At 32.0% G+C, this 16,286-nt stretch overlaps 2 protein-coding genes across 2 annotated transcripts; one reads left to right on the top strand and one right to left on the bottom strand.

Annotated features, from left to right (window-relative positions):
* The first annotated feature begins 2,736 nt into the window (after positions 1–2,736).
* LOC143602952 (uncharacterized) lies at positions 2,737–7,748 on the top strand. Its single transcript, XM_077079906.1, has 11 exons — positions 2,737–2,859; positions 3,446–3,511; positions 3,609–3,676; positions 4,174–4,207; positions 4,304–4,373; positions 5,063–5,120; positions 5,605–5,733; positions 6,006–6,097; positions 6,503–6,590; positions 7,105–7,183; positions 7,469–7,748. Exons 1-11 carry the CDS (start codon positions 2,853–2,855, stop codon positions 7,531–7,533), a joined length of 756 nt encoding a protein of 251 aa, XP_076936021.1. The 5' UTR covers positions 2,737–2,852; the 3' UTR covers positions 7,534–7,748.
* A 2,177-nt stretch (positions 7,749–9,925) lies between these two features.
* On the bottom strand, positions 9,926–14,896 carry LOC143602955 (serine/threonine protein phosphatase 2A 55 kDa regulatory subunit B beta isoform-like; the record flags this gene model as incomplete). The annotated part of the gene is made up of 8 exons (XM_077079909.1): positions 9,926–10,068; positions 10,775–10,842; positions 11,587–11,664; positions 11,902–11,993; positions 12,092–12,160; positions 13,144–13,267; positions 14,046–14,169; positions 14,678–14,896. Coding segments are annotated over 8 exons (917 nt in total), but the record flags the coding sequence as incomplete, so codon positions are not given.
* Between the last annotated feature and the right edge of the window lie 1,390 nt (positions 14,897–16,286).

The following is a 16,286-nucleotide window of genomic DNA, read 5'->3' as shown; positions in this document are numbered from 1 at the left end:
TAATTAAGCCCAACCTCATGCAACACTTTAACCACTTTACAGCTCCACCAAAGTAGGAATATTAGCCTCTTTTTCAAGGAATGAGGCGTTTTTCAAGGATAAACGAAAAAATTCTCAAAATGTTTTTATTATAGATAAAACTTTTTAAATTGTGATCCCCACTTATATTTTGTTATTACTTTAAAATAAAGTTTTTATAAAATTTCTAACATACCGTTGAGACGTACTTATTTTTATCTACGTGTCGACATGAATTTTATTCAAACTCGAGTCAGGTCATAGTTAAACGTTTCACAAAGTGGGGATGGCCTCATTTTAAAATGAGGCGTCTTTCAAGAATTAAAGGAAAAATCTTTTTTTACACAAAACTTTTTAAATTGTCCCCACTTATATTTTGTTTATAACTTTTAAAATATAAAGTTTTATAAAATTTCGAACATACAGGTGAGACGTGCTTGTTTTATATACGTGGCGACATAACTTTTATTCAAAATCGATCCGGGTATTAATTTACTGAATGTTTCGATATAAAATTGACATGTCTCAGTTTTAAGTAAAATTTATATCAATACGTAGGCATAAGCAAGTCTTAACATTTTTATTCGAAATATTATAAAACCTTATATTTCAAAAGTTATAAAAGAAAAACAAAATATGAGTAGAATTAATTGTAATAATTATATATTAAAAAAAACAAATATCTTAGCTAGGAAGGTTTAGCGGTCCACACACAATTTGTTTAGAAATACCGTCGTCCGTCATGATTTGGAAAATGTGGCATTTTTTCATTGTGAAAATGAAAAGGTGATACAATCAAAATGATTCCGGTAAGAAAAAGGTATTCTTGATCCTTGGAAGGATATTTTCTCTTATGAACAATGAGTTCTCTTGATATAATTTGGATTTACACGCCAAGTTTGGTTTGATTTTTAAAATTGCAAAATATAAGAAATCTAGTACGTGTCTTGGACTATAACTCTAAATATGGGCTCTAAGATGTATTGGGTTTGACCATGGAAATTGAATGGAGTGGACTTGGATGAGGGTAGACAATATTTGGCAGTGGGTGTTGGATGGAGAGTGTAGTGAGTTTGATACTTTAGTGGTTAGGATGGATATAGAAAAAGGTAAAGGCGGTATTCAACCGGGTTGAATATTTCCATGGAACAATTGATCAGTCCTATCGAAGGTAAACTATTTCGGTTGGCGTGTGGAGCTAGATAGGATTCCAACAAAAGCTGCATTATCATTTTGTGTTGTGCTGTATTCAAGATTTAGGGTGTGGTTACTTGTAGAAATCTTCGGGCCATCTCTTGGTGTCACGTATGGATGCACGAGTAATATGGTGGCAGGTCGGTGTTTGGTTGATAATCCCAGTTCTAATTGGTATTAGCTTGTGGCTTTGGAGAAACGATGACATTTTTAACAATAGGAAATACTCATCCTTTAATGTGGTGGAGTTATAAATGAGGATGTATCGTTTTAACTAGCTATACTAGATCTAATTACCGCTTAAATATGTAACTACGATGGTGTTTATTTTTTTTCTATGAGATGTACAGGACGGTGAGTAACATGAGTCGAATATTTACACCTTGGGATACACCATTCTTATGGAAAGACCCAAACCATTCGAGAAACCAGGTTCCACGTACCACCCACAACGATAGTCAACCAATTCAAGAACAAATGGTTCAACTAAAAGTTCGAACTCCCTAACATGACTCCTAAGTTCCTAACACATAAGTTAACTACAATTACTAAAAGGGCCTCCAACTATGACCAACCGGAATGATGCATATATTTAGGAACCATTCGTCTATAAAATAATTAATAACACTTTTATTAGAATTTCAGTACACAAACAAAGAAAAAGTACTAAAAATAATATCAAAATAGAAAGATTGAAACTGAGGAGTTGTGTTTAACATGAGTCCTTTAAAACAAATTTCGAGTCTTTAAGACCTATTATTGTTTGTTTTTCAGGGTACACAAACCAAATTAGTTAATACTGTTATGGTAGACCCTAACACACAAAATATTACACTGAATATGAACAAACGAAAAGAACAAAAGATTTCTAGAAAGCCTTGTATGTATACTTTGAATATTGACGTGTCTTTCAACTAAGGAGCATCTAAGTGTATATATAGTGAAAAGAAACTTGAAACATTACAAGTCCTAAATGAGGATTTTAGGCTTGTGCCTAAGCAATATGATAGGATTGGATTATTAACGGGACAACTGCACAGAACTGGCTTGTATCAAATGGCAGGTTAGGCGTGATATTATCGACCAACCCCACATAATTAGTTAATTACCATCCTAGTATAAGTTGAGGGTAAGATGTTGCTAAAAGGGTTAAAAGAGTAAAATACATATATCCACCACACACGATCTAAAAATGAATTATAAAAAAGAATTACGTCAATGTCACAGTCGTATTGCATTTACTAGTTAACTTACACTGCATTATTGAGTTTTTTATATATATGTTTGGAAATTTTTTTTTTTTTTTTATTTTCGAGATTTTTTTAAAAGAAAGAAAAATAGAAAGCAAAATTAGGGTTTTATTCCTAAAAAACTGTATAGCCAAATATGATCATTTGTAACTAATCTTATCATTTCTCTTACTCGTATTTTAAATCCGAGAATGGAATAAGCAGTAATTCGTAAATTGTAAAAGCCCGTAAATAAAGTTTATACCTGGCGAGGCGTACAGTAACTACATTAATAAAACCCCGTCACACGCAGTTTCTAGGTTTACAAGCAGTAGACGACGGAGAGTGTGGCCGCGTCGGAATCGGAAGACACACAGTACAAATCCTGTAGCGTAAAGTACAACTACAGAGATGTCAGGTAAATAAATCAATTGATTCACTTCATGAATCGTTAATTCAATTATTCTAAACATGTTGATAAGTAGAGTTGATTTAGGGACTGACTTGTGTATCTATTCATTAGGTTTGATGAACTGTTGTTAGTAATGATCTCAGGATCATGTTTAGGTTTCAATTATCATGATTACGACTTCTTATCTGCTAATTTTAGGTTAAAATTATACATGTTTTCTGCGAATTTAGGTGTAATTCACACTTAATTGTGCATTAGTGAAGTTAATTTTGTACTTGATAACTTCGAAAAAGATGATAAGGATGCTATTTTGATGATTTTGAGTGTTATTTTGGCTCTTTGTTTTAGAAAACAGTTTCATAAGTAGCCGATTCGTGTTATTAATTGCTTAATGAGCAAGCATGATGTTAGTGTTTGTTGCCGTTGACTCGTTAATCGTGCGTGCTGATCTTAAGTTAAACTTACATACATGTTTATGTAAGTTTAGGTATAATCAACACTTAATTGTGCACCAGTGAAGCTAATTTTTGTGCATGAGTGGACGAGGTTAATTGTTGGTGATAATGACTGGTAACTGACATGTTCCTGGCAGACCATTTGCAGGAGCAAGAGATGGAAATTGAAGCCTTAGAAGCCATTCTTATGGATGAGTTTCAAGGTTAATAATAAAAATAATATGCATCTTGCTCATATTGCAAGTATGGTCAACTATTCAAGTCAAACTTCTGACAAGTTTTGGTTATGTGTTTTTGCAGAAATTCACCCCAGTGAAAGTGGTTTGAACACTTCAAATCGATGTTTTCAAATTACTTTATCTCCCCAGGTACCCAATTTCATGCTGTTGATTACTTATATTCCTTCTTTTTTAATAAAAAAAATTATCTCTTTTACTTTACAAAGCTACTTGATGGAAACGCAATGAACATTATAAGTAGCATTAGTTAACAGATAACGAACACGTTACCTGAAATGAAGTTGAAGAAATGTAATCTACACAAAATAGATAGCGTATATGCATAACTCTTGTAAACCTTTGCATAACAAATACTGTTGACCGTCTGTATGACTTTCTGAATCTAAGATGTAATTTTTCTGTGAGATGAGTTCGATTCACTATGTGACTTTATTTGATTTTGTGTGCATTGTGTAGTGATTTTTGGATATAGTCCTATGAATGTCGTGTTCCAGTAAATACATTAACAATGCAAGTTAAACAGTTGTCTCAAAATGATAATTATTTACCATATTGTGTTGCTCACAGTAACGGTGATTATATGTGACCAACGTTAGCACTAAGTATGTTACTTTTGTTTTTGGCAGGATGATGAGACTGATGAATCTTCTACCACTCCAGGTCTTTATTACACATATTATTGTAAATATATCGGTTGTGGATGTTTAAGTTTCTTATAAATGTTGGTTGTTGGCTTGTTGCTAATTTATGTTGCAGTTCAGCTGGGGTTAATTTTCTCTCATACAGAAAAATATCCAGATGAAGTACCTCTTCTGAATGTGAGAAGGTGACTTATTATATCTTTAGGGTTTGAATCAAATACATATAAACGTGCTAACTGTGAGAATCGAGTAGAGTAATTATATATACAAGTAGAGTGATTATGTAATTACATAATTACTCTATGATGTAATTACATAATTACTCTACTTGCATATATAATTATTCTACTTGATTCTCACAGTTAGCACGTTAATTAAATTTGTACGTTAACTTTCCCCTATATCTTTATTATTATCTGTTGTTATCTGCCTATACATATGCTATAACTAGAGCTGGCAATATGGTCGGGCGGGAAACGTGTCTAAACAGTCTCTTGTTGGAAAGCTTCATGTTTAGTACAAGTTGGAATGGGCTGGGTCGTATCGGGTTGACGCGCAGACAAATTTTGTCCATTCTTTTATATATAAATTAGTGCATTGATTATGATTACAAAAACAATGTTATCACATTGATAATCCAAGTTTTCGAATAAAATGATTTAGGATGATGATGCATGCACCTAATTCCTAAATTAGACATTTCCTTTCATCTCATAAGTACAGTTATATTAAATACAAGCATACATCATTCGATCATAAGTAATTAGGTCGAATGTGCCACCTCTAACTATAATTGAGCAACTTTGCTTGCTGAGTTGTCACTTTATAGTTGGTTATTTTATTCAATGCTGACTTTTTTGTGGTTATGTTACAGTATAAGAGGAATTCACACCTCAGATCTAAAACTATTGAAAGAAAAGCTTGAACAAGAGGTAAAATAGACTGTTGGCATTTTATAATCTATTTGCTTTTAATTAACCGTGCACTGCTTGCGTTTATTGAAATATAAATAATTCTGCTTCAATAAAATTGGCTGTAGAATGTAGTGTTTGAACTTGTTTATATAGGAGTTGTAAAACTCAGATACTTTAGTGTTAGACAAGTTCTTAGTTTTTATGAAATCAATAAGTAAAATGGCCAAAACAGGAAGTGAAAGTATGATCACTAAAACGAGACCAAACTGAAAAAGCAAGTTGGTAGTTTCACTATTTTGTGCAAAAAACATCATTCTACACTCTACTCATGCATGCCCCCTATTGTAGACTCTTAAGTTATAGAATCGTTTATCTTTTTGCATACAATGTCTACACACTTATACTTACGTTAAGTTTTACTTGTTATACTTTTATGTATATTTGAATTTTTAAAAGTTGGCTTTGTCTAATTTAGACATTTGACTATGTGAGACATTTGCAGGCATCTGAGAATCTTGGAATGGCTATGATCTACACTCTAGTTAGCTCAGCTAAGGATTGGCTTTCTGAAAGATTTGCTGAAGATGCTGATGATGATGACAATGAAGAGGCTGTAGCAGAAAAAGATGAAGTATGGCTTTAGATTTTATGAATTATACTAAAGTTTATTCACATTTGCTAAAAGATCCTTTGGACCTTTGACTGGAATAAGACTTTTTATGAATTAACAAGAAAAAAAAAATCCTTTTTATCAAATTTAGGGACTTTTTTTACTGTATTTAAAAAGTTAAGGTCTTCAAGGATGCAAAGATAAAGTCCACGGACCTATGTACATATCTAGCGAAATTACATGGGTCCTTTTTGCTGCCACGTGGGCTTCTTTTTTACTTAATCTATATTCAGGTGATTGTGCCACATGGAGAACCTGTCACCGTTGATACATTTTTGGCATGGAGAGATAGGTTTGAAGCAGAGTTGGCACTTGAAAGAGCCAAGTAAGTTCATAACCATCAAGATTATTGTTTCCTCTGTCCCAAAGTGGTCTATACTTCTATTTTAACTTGTCTTGTATGTTATACCAAAATTGTTTCTACTGTTAGATGCAATTCGGGTAAAATTGTCATTCTCCAAATACTAGAAACTGCATTAATTGCATCTATATTAAAGGGCTGATGGTCCAGCTTTTATGTTTTTGTAGTGTAATTGTTAACAATAAAAAAGATGGTTTTAAAACCTTTAATTTTTTTGACAAAAAGTAATTTTAGTTTTCTCTTTTAAACCAATTGTTGAGTTCTGATTATCTGACCCTGAATTGTCATTAATCATTATTAGAGATACTTTGCACATTCAACTAATTAATCTCTTTATGTTAAATGTTAATCTTGAATGCTTATTTTCAGATTAATGCCAGAATCGGCACTTACAACATCCAAAGAAAAGAAACTCACCGGTAGACAATGGTTTGAAAGTGGCCGAGCTTCTTCTGCGGTAATCTTTCATCCTATAAAAAAAAATATTTTTTTGCTTATGTTTTGTCTAATTCTCTCGACTTAAAGTTTGCATGCTTAAGCTTAACTTATATAAGCTCAATGAGAAGGTTCTTTATATAAAACTTTAAGGACTTGATTATGTAAAAAAGTTGTTGAGTTTTTATAAGTTTAGGGACTTAATCGTGCAAATAGCAAGCATTTAGTTGTTAAAATAGTGTGAGGACTTGCTTGGTTAACCTTAAGTTAATGGATTCAAGCATGTAAAAGTATTATTCAGGCACTTACGCCGTAACAAAAAGATGATTGTATTAAATTAACGAAAAGCTTCTATTAATATGATTGTATTAAATAACTTTATAAAAAGGAGATTTTTGTTGAAGTTCTAAAAGGCTAGGGATTTAAGCATTCAATGTAACTTTTGGTTCTGTATATTGTAATTCATTTTTTATGAATTACTGCTTTAAACTTGATTCTTTCAGCATTAAATTTCTATAACATGATACAATTAACAGAAAGGCGCGGTGGCAATTGATGAAGAAGATGATGATGAAGATGAAGATTTTGAGTTTGATGACGATGAAGATTTTGAAGGTTACTATTTTCCTTTTCTGTTCTGTCCCACACTTAACGTTTCTTGGTCAGCTTTATTTAAATATGGCAAAGTTGGCGAGTTGGTCAAACGGGTAAATTTTAGGTTTATCCAATAATTCGTGGTAAATATAATTATAAATACTACGTTATTACAATCATAATCTATTTTTTATTTGAAAAAGTCGATTAACATAAACTCAAATTAAACCTGCTCATAAGTAAAATAGTCGGTTGCAACGCTTAAGTTTATATTTATTTGACAACATGTTGTTTGTATGGTTGCAGATGATGAGGAGGATATGCTTGAGCACTATTTAGCCGAGAAAGATTCTTCATCAAGAGCGGTTTAGAAATAATTGCTACTTCCTGTTATAAGTTTGCATGGAATGCTGTTACCAACTTTTGATCTATGTATTATGCTTTTTTGACAACAAAATTTAAATTCAGATCTGGTTGAAGAGGGAGGAATGAGCTTACATTTGGTTGTCATCTTTGATTTAATGGTGTTTGTCAAAGATTATTATTAGCTTATCATCACTTGAAACATGAGTTGTTTTTATTTCAACTAATTTCACACAACTGTAGCCAAGTTTTTCTTTCATTTGGTCTTTTAAGATTGTGAAATTTAATATTTTTTTTCAAATGATGAGCTTAAATTCACTCCATCTTCCATCCCCATAATTTGGAGAAAAAAAAATCATGGTTTTCTATTTTTTCCCCTCATTTTTCAAAAAATCTTTCACATAACCACTCTCCATAACTCTCTACTTAACTAAATAATATTTATTTATTCATTTTTTAATTAGTTTTTCTCTTCTACCATTTGCGAATATGGGATGGCAATTACCCCTTAAAAATAGAGAATGGAGATGGGGGATGAAATAAAGTGAATTTTTAAGCTATTTTGTTATAACACGGAGATAGGTATAGAGAGGAATGGAGTGTGAATAAACCAACTGTTTTTTTATTGAACGACTAAATTTTTTTTGTACTGCATAAGGTTTCCTATTTCACACCATAACTATCTTACCACCCTACTAAAGTGTGAATGACTAAACCATATTTTTTTTTTGAAATGTGAACTTTTATAAACAAAAGAAACGCCTACAAACAAGCCACCTCCACAAACCCGGATTGAAGCCACCCACGAAAACAACACCATAGACTACATGAATAACATTTACACCGATTCGACCAAACTAACAATCTATTTTTTGTCCTATATATATTTGAACCAAAGAAAACTAAGCGACTTAATATCGCCAGTTAACTCTTCAATCTTCACATCTTTAACTTCAAAAACTTTTTCATTTCTAGCTTTTCAAATTCTTCAACAAGCAATGATAACAATACCATGAATCGCCTCCTTCTCAACCGTACCTAGCTTAGTAGACTTGTGAAGTTCTAGCAAGTCTCTCACCAAGAATCCAAAGATTGGATGCATTTTACACCAAAGACTAATATTATCCCACACCACCACCGTAGCTGTACAACCCGTGGTTATATTATTTGCCGATTCGTTCCCCTAATCACGTAAGGCGCACATTTTCAAACGCCTCTCAAGTAGGAATTCTACCCATTTCGTGTGATTATGATAAATTCTTATATTATTAATCAATTCTAAAACCTTTAGGAATATGACAAATTCTTATATTATTAAGTTACCCCTCCTCATTTCCTGTGAACCTCATCTTCTTCAACTGCAACTTCGCACAGATCAAAAATATATTCCGATGAATCTTTTTTGCATTTTATTATTTTACTTTACTACTGATCTTTACCTAACAAACAAATTTAGGGGTCAAAATAATAAAAAAAAACCTACTGGATGAAGGAACAAAACATGCAGAGCCACTGCTTATGCAGACAACTATAGTAACTTGTCAGATATTAAACATAGAGAAACAAACCGTTCTAGACATCATAGAAAACATGGGGTTGGTTCTTTGTTCGTCAAGTAACATGATGTTGCAAAAATCTTGTGTAAATCGATAAGAAAAAGATGGTTGGGGATGTTGTTAACACAAAGATGGTTGGAGACTTGGAGAAGAGGTTTTATTTGTTTTAGCAAGGCCAAGAGTGATTATATGACTATCTCTGTCATTAAACGGTATAAAAAGGAAACAATGTCTTTAGTAAGATGAGTTAAGGTCATAGAAACATTTAAACGATGCTTATAAAGTTAAACAAGCTTAAAGACTGGATCCACTATTCCGCTATACATTTGATCAAGCCTATACATTAAAAACCGAATAAAAAGAAAAACACAAATAAATAATTTTTATATTTATCTAGCACAGTTTCACCTGGGTCATGGGTTTTCTTCTACAGATTGCATAAACATTAATTTATTAACATTTTCCAAGAATTTTCTTCTACAAAATATTTTCAACAATAATAAATCTAAAAGAGAGAGATAAAAAAAAATGGTTAACGGAACTAAGTACAAAAAAGAATTTGTATCAAACAAATAAAATGTTGAAACTTGATGACCTGCAAACTTGGCAGCAGATCTTCACAACTAAAACTACAAGTTAACTCATTCCCCCTTTCTGAGCTCCAACCAAAAATAAAAAATAAAACGAATAGGGAGTAGAAATTTTTTTTGGTAAAACAGAAAACTGAAAAAAAAAAAAAAAACTGGCTCTAGTTTAGTATCTGGGATATTTGAGTGAAGGGTGATGTAAAAAAGAGGAAAAAAACAAAGAATGGGAGTTTGGTAAAATCTAAATTTGTTAAAATTCATGCATGATACATGTACAAGCTGTTAGCAGCAGCACAGGCAATTGAGTTTTCAGTAGGATGCCATGCAAAATGGAGTAATTTTGTTGTTGAATCAAATAAATTCACATTTGCATCCACCCCGGGGCTATCTCCTCCTCCTCCTGTATATAAACTTAATAAATTAATCACCTAAACACAAAATAAACAATCTACAAGTGGCAAGATACGAGTTGGGTAGCGGACTAAAAGTTACACGCTATGACAAAAGTAAAAGTTACATTTTGGTGGGGTCAAGTCGGTTGGGTAACAGGTCAAAACAAGTTGTGTTTATGATTACAAAAGCAATGATGTTACTGAGAGTTAATTTCCTTGAGTTTTACCATTTGAGACGAATTCTCATTTTTTTTCTTAGATCGTTGCACGTGGTTTCAAAATTTTAACCTTTTTCTTCTATTTACTAGAAGGGCATTTCTGTCCTTTTACACCAAAGGGGCTATTTACGCAAATGACTAAAATCCCCTTCCACTTATCAGAAAAATCAAAGTTAGTGTAAATGACAAGAAGGGTTAAAAATTCTTAAACCACAGGCCACTATTTAAGAAAAAAAACGAGAATTCGTACTCAAATGGTTAAACTGTCAGGGACGAAAACAAAAATTAACTCTACAAATTATTTAGAAACTGTATCCATAAAAAAAGATTTTATGCAACTTTAAACCCATATGCCAGTTCCCCTTCACTTAAACTTTTTATTTGACCTGTTTGAGATAAAACATAACCCAAAGTGACCCATTCATAAGTAAACAGGTCAAAACTGCCACCTCACATGAAGCATGCTGGAATTGTGATTGTTAAGAAGAGGGCTAACCTAGTCTAACTGCACGGGTTATGCTGCTTAGGGATCTGGAAAGTCTTGAAGGGGTCTGCACTTGCTTCCTAAAAATGTTTTGAATATATTATCATACGTATCTGTTTATTTAAAGCTGAAGTAATAATAATCTTAGAAAAGAAACTAGAGTGAGACTTAAATTTAAGGGTATGTAACAGAAAATACAATCATGTCTTAGATAAATCGGTCAATTTTTAAGCGGACATTATAATTGACATTTCGTATTTAAAAAAGAAATCCTTGGATTTACAAATGCTAAAAATTCTGTACGTCTCTCTGACCAAAATATCAAAATTGTTTTGATTTTCTTCCAATACTTACAGAATAATTCAGCATTAAAAATAAATATAAAAAAAGTGAAAACTTGTGAATTGTGCACAAAATGCCACAAAGTATTCAAATTTCTAAAAAAATATTTGATTCAAATTACCAGATTGCTTTTTGAAAATCATGTATCAAAAAAGATTTAAATTAAAGTTCAATACTTCAATACAAACTTTGTTCTACCCTTTTCCAGTTTTCCATAGACATTGTAGTTCTAAAATTAGAATTTGTTTTGATCAAATTATTCAAAAAGGACTCAATTGCTTCTTTCTTCAATTTCTTTTATAATATAACTCAAGAGCATTAAATACAACAAATGAAATTCTGAAAATCATGCGCAAATGTATGTTTTATTCAAAATTATGTATGATATAAAATAAAACAAATATCAAAGCTATTCCGCCTTTTTTTTTTGTTTGCAGTTTTCCCTGATATTTTATTCATATATATAAGCAATAATTAGATACCTCATCGGGTTCCTGCTAGCTTCCAAGGTAGTTGCTTCAGTAGTTCCCGGATGGCAGCCAAATACACGGAATAAGTTGCTGAAAATTATAATTTGACACGTCAGCAGATAAACAAAGACACAAAAAACTATAATCAAAATTTATTTGAATAATGAAAAGATATAATGTAACAAGATTACAAGAATTAAATGATTTTAATATTTCATGAGAATCTGGGAAAATGGATCTTGTGAGAATTTGGAAAACAAATCTCCTCAAAATCTCACAAGAAAATGACCACTTTCATTGTCATCTGAAATAGAATAATAATATTACCTGTAAGAACCAGTTGCTACACGCTGGACATCACCACTCAGACAACACTCAAACTTATCAAAAATAGAATCATTTTCATATAAATGACACAGCTGAAAAAAAATCAAATTTACATCATCAGTGATCTCATTCACAAGTAAAGTCAGCAATAAAAATTGGTTAAAATTTAAAAAGTGATAAAAGTATATACCTTGGGCCTTAAATATTCATGCACCTGAAATGTTGAGACGGGACCAGAGTCCATATTAATGTCCCATAACTGCAAAATGTGAACGTTTTTTTCAGTAAAAGGACATATATTGTTAAGAAGACTTATTTTGACATGTTTACTTATATAAATGAGTCGACTCAGTTGTGTTTTTATCTCAAGTGGGTTAGATTGTTATAAGAATATTATCTTTGTAATCATAATTAGTGTACCAGTTATTTACTCACTAGGTTAAAAACACCCAAAAAAACAAAAACTAAAGATATATAATGCAAATTTTAGTTAGTAAAATGTCTATTGTACCCTTACATCATAAGAAAGACAAAAAAAACAGGCCGGTAGGCGAACCAAACGAACACGAATGAGGTATGTTCATGTTCATCGACATCGTTTCTTTAACCGAACAAAAGGTTGAACACAAACAAATAAACGAACGGAGTTTTCATGTCCATGTTAGTTCGTTAAGAAAATGAATGTGTTCTAGTGTGTACGTTTGTTAATAGTATAAACGAATGGCTCACGAACATAAACGAACAGACATAACTGTATATAGATGAACAATTGAACGAACATAACCGAACTAATTAAAAGTATATGTGAACAATCTGTCGGACCTAAAAGTTAAAACTGGACTAAATTTTGATGCGCCTAAAAAAACCTAAATGAATACATTATCGAATGCAAACAAACAACATAACTGAACGAAAGCAAATGAACATAAACAAATTCAAATGATTGAACGTAAATGAACATGGATGAATGCATGGGGACGTGTTCGTGTTTGTTTGTTAAACTACATGAACCAAAATTTTTGTTAAATTTGTTTGTTTATTAAACAAGCTAACTTCTCGCCGAACACTTCATGACAGTTCACTGAAAGGTTCGTTTACAGGCCTACAAAAAACATGTTTAGAAAGTAGGGGTAAAATTATCAAATTACGGTTTTATACAAAATATATATTTTGTACTTGAAATATTTAAATTTGAAAAATAATCTCAAGGTATATAATATAGAACGAGAAATAATAACGAACCTTAAGGGTCATATAATCACGACTTAATAAATATCTTCCATCTTTTCCAAATTTAATATCTGAAACTGAAGCTAATATCTCAGTGAAAAATGATCTTGAACCGGATGCTTCGTGTTCCACAAACCTATATAAGAAAACAACAGAAATGTTGTCTTCTGCATTGTAAATTCAGAAACGATACATAAAAAAGTAAGTTACATCTCTATAAACTGATAATTGATACCTTCGTTACTTGAAAATATCTAGAACAATAATATTAACCATTAAAATTTTAGGCACATTACAATATAGTCTAGTTTTAATAACCTTTTAAGCCCAACACACTGTTGTTCACATTTACTAACTAGTTTTAGCTCAGTTATGATTGTTCATCTACGTTCAGTTACGCTCATGAAATGTTCATTTAAACTATTAATGAGCAAATTAAATGAACATGAACACGTTTTTTTTTTCATAACGAACGATCACGAATCGGAAAACATTGTTCTTTTAATTTTTCGTATTCGATTGTTTGTTGGATTGAAGCTAAACAAACAAACACGAATATGCTTTGTTCGTGTTTGCTTACAAGCGTAGATACACAAACAATTATTTCAGTTAATCAACAATACCCATACAATAACCATTCCTCGTGAAGAAATGGATCTACACATGACTGTATATGAACTTAGTTTTTAGGTAAAGACTATCTTTTCATGTGCAATGTACATGAATTAGTTTAAAATATTATTCAAACAATAGATTCTTGTAATGAAACGCTCTCTCTGGAACAATAGTAATAATTATAAAAAAATGAATACTTTATTCATTTATCGACAAATAAATACCCTTGCTAAATAAATGTTTTCCTCGGTCTCAAAAGTATTAATTAATTGAGGTTTAACTTTAGAATCAAAACTTACAATTTAGAATGTTTATCACACAGTGCAGACTGACTCAAGTCAATAAGACAAATAGATCCTTTTGAACTACTGTATGCTAGTGAATGACATTGTGTAGGATGAAACTCTGCTAATGTAATCACCTCTGCAACAAAGTAAGATCAAAGTAAAGGTTCACAAACTTTTGTATCATCCCAAATATTAACATCAAGGTTGCTAAGAAATAAGAAATAGTGTCAACAACTCAACACACACATAATATCTTAACTGGTTGTGAAAAGGGTAATTAGTATTTAGAATGTCCAATAGTATAGTTTGTATTTGAAATTATCAAAAAATTACAACAATTTTTTTTTAAAAAAAGTACAATAAATGAAATATCACTCTTGATTAAAAAGTACAATTATCCAAGTATTGAATAAAATCAAATGCAAAGGAATGTTATTTTTTAAACCAGACCTCAAAAACTTTAAAAACAAAAAGTATGATTTTAGTTTTTACAAAATGAGAAAACTATAAACAAAAGCGGAGGTTGAAGATGACTCACAGAAGAAAGTCTAAATTATTTCTAAATTAAATTTCTTTGAAAAAACAGACTAAATTATTTAACTTACTCTACATATCATAAACTTGATTGCTACTAAAGTACTAACCAGTGAGATCTTCCATGTTTGCAGGCTTGACATCCACAATATTGAAACATTGGTTGCTAATATCCAAATTCCAAAGGTTTATCCGAAGATCATCAGCAGATATAAATGTTTCACCATCGCTGATGCAGAGATAAGGGGGAGGGGGGGTCAGTAGATGATTTAGGATACAAATGCATTTAAAAGACAACAACCAAATGAATTGGTGTTTAATAGTTACAACTGAAGTTTTTTGTTTTTCTTATTAATCAGTTTTTTTAGTGTAAGCATATTTTGCTTCCGGTTGTCTGATATTTTGGGGTCAGACAATCAGTTTCATACCAGTTGCAACGAAACTCCTTGTCTAAGGTTCAGACAAAATTACAAATACTTTGAAACCTAACTTGAATGGCTGTTACTCCTATCTGACAATCGTCTCTCATTTGATCTGCTAATTTCTCACATAACCAGATTTGACAAACGATTAAGATCTAATTAGCTTAATTTAGAAATAGCATATGCACATCCAAACAATATCTTCTACCAAGCGGTTTTATCATGATTGATCACTATATTCTGATATATCATCATCATCATACTCAGTAAATCCTGCCAATAGCAAAGCTATGGAAGGGTCTGAGGAGGGTAAGATGTAGACAACCTTACCTCTACCCTGTAGGAATAGAGAGGTTGCTTCCGGTGAGACCCCCGGCTCGATATTAGTTTTGCATCAAGCCTTGGACTTAAGGCAGCGAGCACTCAACCATCGAGACACCGGCTGTTGGTGCATCTACCCTTGTCTTTCGACTATCAACGCCACCACATGATGCATGATTAACCTTCCACTACTTTTAATGTTATTTTCAATAAATTAGTAAAATAACGTCAAATTAGTGCAATTTCAATCCCCCCCCCAACCAGAGCACACACATATACATTATATGCGCACTGATATATCATATAATTATTTTGAAAATACACATCCAAACACCCTGTTGTATATATAGTTGCTTCATAATGTAGTAAATCAATTAGCCAGCACATGTCAAGAACTTTTAGGACTTATGCAAATTTGATGATGTATATTTGCATACTTATTCGTGAAAAAGTAAGGTGTGTGAAAATCATAAGAAACTCCAGCTTAGACGTTTTAAACTTAGGATTATTGGCTCAACATTTTTTTATCTCAAGAGCGCTAGATAATGAAGAGTCAAGCATATATATCAAACTCAATTGAAAGATTAATGTATATATCAAACTCAATTGAAAGATTATTACGCCCTGCTTGCGGTGCGCACATATAATGTATATATGTGTGAACCCTTGGGTGGGCAAAAGTAAAATTGCACTAATTTTGACGTTATTTTACTAATCACGTGAAAATAACGTTAAAAGTGGCGGAAGGTTAATCAGGCATCATGTGGTGGCGTTGATAGCCGAAAGACAAGGGCACATGCACCAATCAGCCGGTGTCCCGATGATTGAGTGTTATGTGTCTTATGTCCAAGGCTTGATTCAAAACTACTATCGAGCCGGGGGTCTCACCGGAAGCAGCCTCTCTATCCCTATGGGATAGAGGTAAGGCTGTCTACATCTTACCCTCCTCAGACCCTACCATAGCATTGCTATTGGT

Source organism: Bidens hawaiensis, unplaced genomic scaffold, assembly GCF_021521415.1.
Source record: "Bidens hawaiensis isolate Kalapana, Puna unplaced genomic scaffold, B.hawaiensis_p1.1 tig00060222_1, whole genome shotgun sequence".
NCBI lineage: Eukaryota > Viridiplantae > Streptophyta > Magnoliopsida > Asterales > Asteraceae > Bidens > Bidens hawaiensis.
The sequence above is the reverse complement of the archived record's forward strand: the minus strand, read 5'-3'. Positions and strand labels throughout refer to the sequence as shown.

What these genes read in the sequence shown, in the direction of transcription:
- LOC143602952 (XM_077079906.1), top strand. An exon ending in TCTTATGGATGAGTTTCAAG is followed by an intron (nt 3,512 to 3,608) that starts GTTAATAATAAA and finishes GTGTTTTTGCAG; the next exon opens with AAATTCACCCCAGTGAAAGT. An exon ending in GTGGCCGAGCTTCTTCTGCG is followed by an intron (nt 6,591 to 7,104) that starts GTAATCTTTCAT and finishes TACAATTAACAG; the next exon opens with AAAGGCGCGGTGGCAATTGA.